The sequence below is a fragment of the Amblyomma americanum genome, chromosome 9 (genome assembly GCF_052857255.1).
Source record: "Amblyomma americanum isolate KBUSLIRL-KWMA chromosome 9, ASM5285725v1, whole genome shotgun sequence".
Lineage (NCBI taxonomy): Eukaryota > Metazoa > Arthropoda > Arachnida > Ixodida > Ixodidae > Amblyomma > Amblyomma americanum.
In genome coordinates, this window is record NC_135505.1 from 132181331 (window position 1) to 132190613 (window position 9283).

The following is a 9283-nucleotide window of genomic DNA, read 5'->3' on the forward strand; positions in this document are numbered from 1 at the left end:
GTATATAGGGCGTGCTTTGGGCACCCACTGATGATTTAAGCGCTCTTCCCTAGCGTGAGCAACCATGAACAGTTTTACAGCTATGGCGTTCGTCGTCGGAGTCGTCCTTCTTACGTTCCTGCAGCTCAGCTCTGCGTCCGTGCAAACGCCAAGCTTGAAGCCTTGTTCAGGTAGGCTAAAGAGATGAAAAAAATCGTGGTAGGGTTTTAACGCAACTGAACCGAGAATGGTGAAGGAACAGCGCTAAGTACGGGACAGGAGACAAGCATGGAAGCACAAACAGGGCCGTGTTTGTCTCCTGTCCCGTACTTATTGCTGTTCCTTCACCATGCAATACCAACTATCCCGTCAACTAGCCCTTCTAAACCGAGAAGACGGGCGAAAGCATGTGTTTAGCCTGGTTGGCTCATAGTTTTGCTTTGCAGGGTCGTCGGCACGTCTGGCGACGGCATTAGGCTCAGATTAAGCTCTGATTGAGGTTAAGCTGACCTGATCTGTTCGCGCTGCAGATGGAAGTCGATGAAGATGACGATGCGCAATGCGCAGCGCGAGATTGTGTTGCAGTTCAACACGAGGCGTGGTCGGCTGCGGCGATTGCATATAGTGCTCTCGCGCTGTGGCCAGCGAAGCTCATCTGTTCGCGCCGCCGAGGGTTCGAAACCCAGTCGCTTTAGTACTTATTTTATTTCTGCATGGGCTGTTGGTATGCTAGGTTTTGCTAAGGTCACCTTCAAGGTGAAGCTTCAAACACACTCAGTGAGCCGGTTAGACCTCGTGATGTAGTTATTTCGCACCAAAAACCTTCTATTCACTTGGGTAAAACCCAAAATCGCAGCTAAAGGCGCCCTGTAGAACACAAAATAGATGGGTTCTGTACTTTGCATCTATTACTTGGTGTGTTTTAGTTCGTGCTGCTGCATTTTATATTACTAACATGCACCAACTAAACCAATAATGTGGTGTATTGAGCTATTTGCTACACATTAGGATTATTAACTTTAATTTTCGCTAAAGCAGTTATTTCGCCTCATGGAAGGAGAGTGGTAAATCTTTTAGCTGTTTTGCTTTTACGGTTTTTTTTATTTTCAGATGTAAGCAGGTAAAGGCTGGTTGCGCGGAGATCGCATCGTTCACATGAAACATGTCCAACGTTCTTGGATAAAAAATTTAAATATTGAAAACGTGTAAGATGATGTTATGAAAATAATTAAGGTAACGGTCCATTCTTCTGATATTTCGCAAAATATTTCTTCTAAAGTGTTTCCATCGATCGCTCCGGACAGTTAAGACAGCCGTAGAAAACCAATGGGGAAGGCTTTTGATGATAGCAAAAACGCTAATAAAATAAATTCAAGACTGCAATCGGGTGGTGGGCGGATATATTGATTCTTATGCTGAAATATTACATTATATAAAAAATGGCATTCATAAACTGTTTACCGCTCAAAAATTCTTTCCTCCAGAATTGTTGGGTATCAGAGGTCGTCGTCAAGTGACCATCATCTGTTACACAATCATTGGTTGATGTCTCCCATAGGTCGCTATCCAAGGAAGTGCCTTGAGGCGATGCTCTGGTCAGCTGGGCAGGAGCCTGGTTGACAGTGCCGACGAATTTTCGGCGTTTAGATATTAGAAGCTTGCTTCCTCGACGCGGACATCAAAATGGTAATGACGTCATTCTTGTCACATTGGCTGCAGGAAACGATACGAGCAGCATTGCTGAAATCAAGAACCTTACTGTGACCGACCTCCAGCCTGGCAAAAGGACGACTTTCAACTATACGCTGGCGCTGAAGGACAAACTGCCGGAGAACTCGAAGGTGAAATTCGACATTAAATCTGGAGGCGAAAAGGTGCCCTGCATATTTGGCTTCGGATCGTGGTGAGTGCTATTACTTCCCAAACACACGCTGGAGAGAACCGTATTTAATATAGGGTTGAGAGAAAATCGAACCCAACCTTAAGATTGTTCACCAGCGTCACCCTCGTTCACAGCGGCGAATGTAGTACGTCCTGCGTTAATTTAAGCGCAACATAAATATCGCCGAAAGCAGAAGATTAAACAGCCGCCGTCGTAGTTCTGTTGGTAGACGCAATATTCAGAGGTCGCGGGTCCGGATCTCACTGGTGGCATGTGGTTGCTTTTTCTTCCGCTTTAGAATCGGTTAACTTTCAGCGATAAAATGATTGCACTATTATTGTTATCCCGCGGATTAAGTACAACAGTTATAAAATAGCAGAAAACATTCCTCATACTGCTTGGTTTCGATGACTGTTGGCTTCCTTCATATATATGTTGTGCTGCAAATGTGCTCTACTTGAAGTCGAGAGTTGGACGAAAACTCGTCTGGTCGGGAACAATCATAATAAAACTTAAAAGGAGGACGCCGACCAAAAGTAAAAAAAAAACAAAAACAACAAAATGACTTTTTGCACCACTGTTCACGCGATATAACATAATAAGCGTCGGAAAAATTTACGACTTCCGTTTACCATACTCACGCTTATTTTCTGATGAAAAGTTGGAGAGTCTCTTAGAATTCCTTTCGCAGTTGCAAAAACAGAAAAGTGATTGTCGCACCCCTGGATCTGAGACATACGTGGCTAATACCGCGTAGACGTACAAATTATATGCTGCAGTCACACAATTTGCTATGCTCGCTGAAAAAAATTCCTGTCTTAAAATTATGACTTCAGCACATTTAATAGAAAACAGACGCGTGAATTTTTTTTGTCATGCCAGTTCTAGCCCAGCTAATGGTATTGACTGTATCTTTTATTACTCTTCAGTTTTCAATACTGTATGCTTTCTTGCTGAAGTGTACTGACAATGTCTTTCAATCAATCAGTTTGTGTGAAAGTGTAACTGTGAATATGTGTTCGGCATTTTCTGTTGCCTATTTGCTGCTTGATTGTACGGGCATCAGGCACCCTCAAGCTGCCAATGGCAGCCCATGTAGCTTTTCGGCCTGATGACCCCCAACACGTCGTTGGAAATTAGTTTTCAATATATCATAAGGAGCAGCCCATGTTACTTCCCTTCTCTGCTCTGAACAGTATTATTTATTGAGAAATCAGTTTCTAAAACATTTTTTTAACACTACTCGATTCAATGTATTGAAGGTAACACGAAAACCGACTCCGGGATCAGCGTCACTAAAAAGAAAGGCAGTCAGGGCTATCCCCAGGAATCCGCGAAGGAAACTGCCTTCTCTACACCGCATTCCGCTTGTGAGAACCTCCGATGAAGGCAGTACTCAGATCTCATATTTTTTGTCTGCTTCCTGTTTGCAGCAGCTTCTTTTCCAGCGAAAATAGGCACTTTATCATCAAATACGCCAAAATTTCAAAACAAGCCAAATTCGACATGTTCTTGCCGCCCGCTTAACGCTCTGGTTTTTGAAACACGCAATTTTAGGATTCATTTTGGTCTCTGAAGGTGTATGCACGCTCTAGTCTAGGAGCTGATTTTAGACTAATTGGACATAACAATAGGGAACCGTCGACTATTAACATAAGTTGTTGAGAACAACATAGGCGAGTGGTGGCTTTGTAGCGCTTGCGCATCGCTACCCTTAATGTTTTTGCAGGCTTCTGCAATTCCTAATTCGTAAATAAGTTCCATTAGGTTTGCGAATATAAGTTTTAGCCGAAAGTTGCTTACTAAAAGCTGCGTTCCTTAGATTTATTTTTCTTTCAGGGTGATGGTGTGACTGCGCTGGTGTTGGGGTTGATTTCGAAATCCTTTAGCACGGCTTGTGCCGTACGCAAAAGCTTTCTTACAACTGGTAAAAATCCGATCACCAACGCTAGAGCCACAGCGTCGGTGCCGTGTTCAGTTGTGAGGGAAAAAAAAAGAACAATGTGCGTTGTAAATGGCGGATCACGAAAGCATGTCCGCCATGTTTGTAGCTGCAGAATAAGAGATGCACAAGTAAATGCGAGCATATGAGACAATACTGAGTACAAACGAAGCTTACAGAACATGGACTAGAGAAGCTAAGGCTATGTTTGGGCACGCACGCACACACACACGCACACGCATGCATACACACACACACACATGCACACATGCACAAACGCGCGCACACACGCGCGCGCACACGAACACACAAGCAAACACTCGCACACGCATACACAACATACGCACGCAGGCACACATGCATATACAGACACAAACACACAACACGCAGGCACAGACGCATACGCGCATACAGACGCACACACACACGAACGCCCACACACATACACACAGACACAGACGTGGTGTGCGCGCGCAGACATACACACAGACACAGACGCACGCGTACCCATACGCAGATACTCAGATGCGCGTGCGTGCGTGCGTGCGTGCGTGCGTGCACACACACACACACACACACACACACACACACACACACACACACACACACACACACACACACACACACACACACACACACACACACACACACACACACACACACACACACACACACACACACACACACACACACACACACACACACACACACACACACACACACACACACACACGCACGCACACACGCACACACACACACACACACACACACAGAGAGAGAGACAGACAGACAGACAGACAGACAGACAGACAGACGGACGGACGGACGGACAGGCAGGCAGGCAGGCAGGCAGGCAGACACAGTTGCGCGATGGGATCAGTGTTTCCGTGCTTCCACATCGACGCTGAACTATGCATGTCCCTCTAACTTTTCTATCGCAGTGAGTACAACCTTTGTGGAGGCAACGATAAAATCGGGACGCAAATCTCCAAACCCTGGAACAGCAAGTGCCCCGCAACAGCTGAAACTAGCGAGAACTCCGTGCAAGTGACCATTCCAAGCGTAGCGAATAAATTTATAAAGGTATGTGGGGGCAAGTTTCTGACTTTATTATTTACTTTCAGAAATTTTAGCTGCCAAAGCAATACTTCGGACAACGTAGCGCTTCGCAATGTCATCATCATCATCATCATCACTCGTCATCAGTGCCTGACTACGCCCACGGCAGGATGAAGACCTCTCCCGTATCTCACCAGTAACTCTTTCCCTTACAAATATTTCTGTAACTTACAAAAATTTCTTTAGACAGTCTATAGACAGTCCATACACTTTTGTCTATAATGTCTATAGATTTCCCATACATGAATTCTCTAGGCTAGTGTATAGGTAATACAAATGCTACAAGCAGTCTATAGAACATCTATTGATCTGTAGCCATACATTTTTAGTAGACGTTGTTCCTTGCACAGGCTATAGACTTCGAATAGATAAAAGGAAATACCTATAGGAAGGCAATCATTCTGCAGTCGTTCAGCGTGAACCAAAAACTGGTGTAGCGCTATATTTTTTGCATTTCGCCTGCGTCTAAGTACAGCTCACACTTCAAATAGAAAAAGAGCAAATACCATGTCTCACTGGTTGCCAACAGCGTAGCAGAAGCTGAAACCACCACTGAGTTTTACAGTTGCGTAAACGGTTTAATTTACGTCGAGACATCTACCTGCATTTAATTCTTCTTCCCTTAACGTAGCGGTTGTAGGGAGAAAGGAGTGCCCTATAAATTGCCAAGCGTTGGCACCAAAAGCAGATGCGATAGGTGGGCATCACCTGATATTTATAGGTTTCGGTAGACCACTATACAGGGTGTTTCATTTAATATTTTACACAATTCTTAAAAAGAGGCTTATTGAGTTAGAAGAAGGCATGTTTCGGCATAGCTTTCTCAGCGGTGTAGCGCATAAGAATAAAGCTAAAGCGTGCTAAATAGCAGGCTGGTTAACTAATGTTGAATAGTTAACCTTTTAACTATTACCGTTAGGCTCCTTAATTATTGAGAGACGTGTAGCCCACTCTAAATATTATTCATATCAGTTTTTATACTTTCGAAAATGCGTTTACCCTCGGCACTTTGGCCCAACAAATTTTGACTATTTCGACAAGTTACGTGCACTGGAGAGGTTGCTTTGCATTCAAACTTCTCAAAAGCGCATGTGTTTCGGCGCGATGTCATCAAAATCTGTTGAGCCACAGCGCCGAGGGTAACCGCGTTTTCAGAATTCCAAAAATTGACATGGATATTACTTACCATCCATTCATTACTTAATAGCATCCCCCATTTGTTTCTAATAATGTCTGCATTTTAAAGGATTACGTGTAAATGCGCGGAAACTTGAGCAGGCATGCGGCAGTCATGAAATCAAACGCAGAAGTACACAAGTCTGAAAAGGGCAGGTGTTCAAGCAATACATTTTAAGCAGAGCCCTGCCGGGTAAAACTTTAACCTCTTAGTTTTGAGCAAAGCTTTTTCTTCACACTGCAAGGAAAGTTCTGAAATATGAATTGATAATAATACGAATTTCAGCTGACGTAGTTTGATTAAGGTAGTTGAATTCTGCCTGCGTAAAGGATTCTGCTGCGTGAAGAACAGCTCATGCTCATGAATAATGATTTTCGTTGTACATTGAGTTAATACAACCCTGTAGACAGTAGCACCGTGCTGCAATGACTGTCCCACGAAATCTACGCTGTTTGGCATTTAATAATTTGTTTAATCACGTAATTATAATCATTAACAATGAATACTTTTCGACTTAAAGCTTCTCCGCAAAGATTGAATTGAAGGCTAATTGCGACTTTTTTTTCATTTTATGATATAAAGAGAAAAATAAGGCAGATCTGTATAGTTTCTAGATCAAACTTAAAAACCAGGATATCGCGAAAAATTCTTCTAGTTTGCACGACTGTCGCCAGGTTCCGCGTGACGCGGAAATTCCGAATCACCGCGGGGATTCCGAATATTCGGTACATCCAGTTGACTCCCTAAAGCAGTCGGAACTAGGCGATGCGCGCGCAGATTTTGCAACGATGAGGAGGAAAATGTCGGCCGCGAAAAATGCCCATACCCGCGTAGAACCTCGCCGCACTCTTCCATTTTCTCATAATTGTAAATGAAAGTATGCTCATTGGGTTCCGCGGTGTTCGCTACCGGCGCACGACAGATGGCGCTAGTTACCGATGCCCAGGAAAGTTGCGCATGCGTGCTTTTTCTATAAGGGAAGTTAGGACTAACCATTCACTATTTCTTTTCAGAGCCCCGATTTCCACGTAAAAATTCAGGCGGAAAATAAAGGAACCACTCTGCTGTGTGTTGAATTCGATGTCAAGGTTCAGAAAAACTAAATACAGGAAGTGATTCGAGCTTACTCAAGAACGTGCATTTGGTCGGCTGTGAATTCTTACTACGCAATAAAGTTTCTTGCCAATGTGCTGGTGCTTGATACTGGAACTACCTTTCTGCGCCAACGTGGTGCGCAGCTTTTCGATCCAGGTTATGACCAAAAATAAGTACACCCAAGCGTTCTATTTTGTTCGTGCGACTTAACACGAGAACTTAAAATGCGGCGCCATAAAGGGTTCATAACATGTCAACAACCAATGCAGTACGTTGTGCTCAAAATTAGACGTTCTGGACTTTACAAAGAGATGATCAGCAGTAAACGAATGCCGTTTCCACGTCTCGGTTATGCGACTAGGGCGTCCCATTGTGAGATTACAATGGTAGTATTCAACCCGTTAGTGGACTAAACTAAATCGAATAACTTGCTGCAGGTAGAGTACATGTTTAAATTAGAAAATTTGAGGTGGTCGCATCTCAAGCCTACCTAATTTGGTAAAATTTGTGTAAGACCAAAAATGAAATGAAAATTGGTTTTTGGAGAAAGGAAATGACGCAGTATCTGTCTCACATCTCGGCGGACACGTGAACCGCTCCGTAAGGGAAGGGATAAAGAAAAGACTGAGAGAAGGAAGAAAGAGGTCTTGTGGCGGGAGCAGTGCAGCACGAGACAAAGAAGAGGCGGGACACGACGCTGACTAATAACCAGATTTTTAGGATCATGCACCAACCAGCCCAACTTTTCACCTTGTTGAACAAAGAGGTGCCGTAGTGGTGGGCTCCGGAATAATTTCGACCACTTTGGGATCTTTAATTCGCACTGACATCGCACAGCACACGGGCGCCTTTGCGTTTCGCCTCCATCGAAACGCTGCCGCCGCGGTCGGGTTCGAACCCTGGTGCTCCGGATCAGTAGCCAAGCGCCCTAACCACTTAGCCACCGCGGCGGGTAGCCGTATTTCTTGCTATTAGTACGAAAGCCCTAATTCGGAGGTTGAGAGCCCAGCAAAATCGCCTAGCGTGTGTTCGAGAAGCTGGCCTAGCGCGAGCGCTCCGTCCGGCGCGGCACTGCCCGCTCTTCGGCGTCTTCTACGTGACACTAATCCGGAGGTTCAGAGCCCAGCCATCATGTAATGCACCACATCGGGACATTTGAGGTATCAATAAATAAATAAAATATATTTACACGAGAAGTAGAAGCTCCCAAGCTCACTGCTTGGAAAATTGTTATTTACTGCGTTCGCTAAAAATCATAATAAAAAACCGCATGATTGCGATATAAAGTGCTAATTTTTTTCTGAAACAAAGTAATAACTGCTTACTGTGGCCAACGCTCAGAAAAAGCTGTAATTGGCAATGTGTCGTTTTTGCCTGAAAGTGTAGCGGTGTGCTTATGGCTCCCCTTCAGGTGTGCAAAGTAATGGAAACTCTTGTCGTGACGTTAAGAGACATATTGGGCTCTTAAAGGGTCAAGCACAAGAGAGCTTTCAGGCGAGACTGTGGTCACCTAGGGTGTGAATTGGCCTACATCGGTGATGGGACTCAGGTACTTGAAGGTTTGAAATGCAATTGAACGACTCTTTCGATACGTTTTGGTGTCCTTCCATTCGTCTTGTTGGCAGCAATGGCGTGTGAACCGGAGACTTCCTCATGGAAGATTACAAGGTGGTAATACACTTTCACACGACACCGAAATTAGGATGGTACCGGAATTGCCGAATAATTTGAAAAAAAAAAAAAATCTGTATCCACTGAGATGCACCGTGCAACGCAGACGTCGGGTTGTGGTGTGTGACGTTATTTGTTCGCATTGTATTTAACCTCATTTAACCTCATATGAACCTAAATGATTTCATCTAAAAAAAATTACTCGTGCCTAGAACTCTTTGTTCTGGTAACATGCAAAAAAAAAAACAACATGTAGACACATGCCGCTATGGTGTGCATTTTGTAGTTTTGTCACGAAAAAGCGAAAACAGGCGTCAAATGCAGAAAATACATCTAATGGGGTAGATGTGTATTGCGATATGGAATAACAGTTTACAGGCACTGTGCTGTTGGTTGCTTAACCGAATAAACGCTAAGC

General features: G+C 44.1%; 1 protein-coding gene across 1 annotated transcript; it reads left to right on the forward strand.

Moving 5' to 3' along the window:
* LOC144105530 (uncharacterized) lies at positions 1 to 7289 on the forward strand. The gene is made up of 4 exons (XM_077638652.1): positions 1 to 170; positions 1699 to 1882; positions 4745 to 4886; positions 7113 to 7289. Exons 1-4 carry the CDS (start codon positions 65 to 67, stop codon positions 7200 to 7202), a joined length of 522 nt encoding a protein of 173 aa, XP_077494778.1. The 5' UTR covers positions 1 to 64; the 3' UTR covers positions 7203 to 7289.
* Positions 7290 to 9283: the final 1994 nt, after the last annotated feature.

What these genes read in the sequence shown, in the direction of transcription:
- LOC144105530 (XM_077638652.1), top strand. Translation starts at nt 65, where the DNA reads ATGAACAGTTTTACAGCTATGGCGTTCGTCGTCGGAGTCGTCCTTCTT. An exon ending in AAGCTTGAAGCCTTGTTCAG is followed by an intron (nt 171 to 1,698) that starts GTAGGCTAAAGA and finishes CATTGGCTGCAG; the next exon opens with GAAACGATACGAGCAGCATT. An exon ending in ATATTTGGCTTCGGATCGTG is followed by an intron (nt 1,883 to 4,744) that starts GTGAGTGCTATT and finishes TTTCTATCGCAG; the next exon opens with TGAGTACAACCTTTGTGGAG.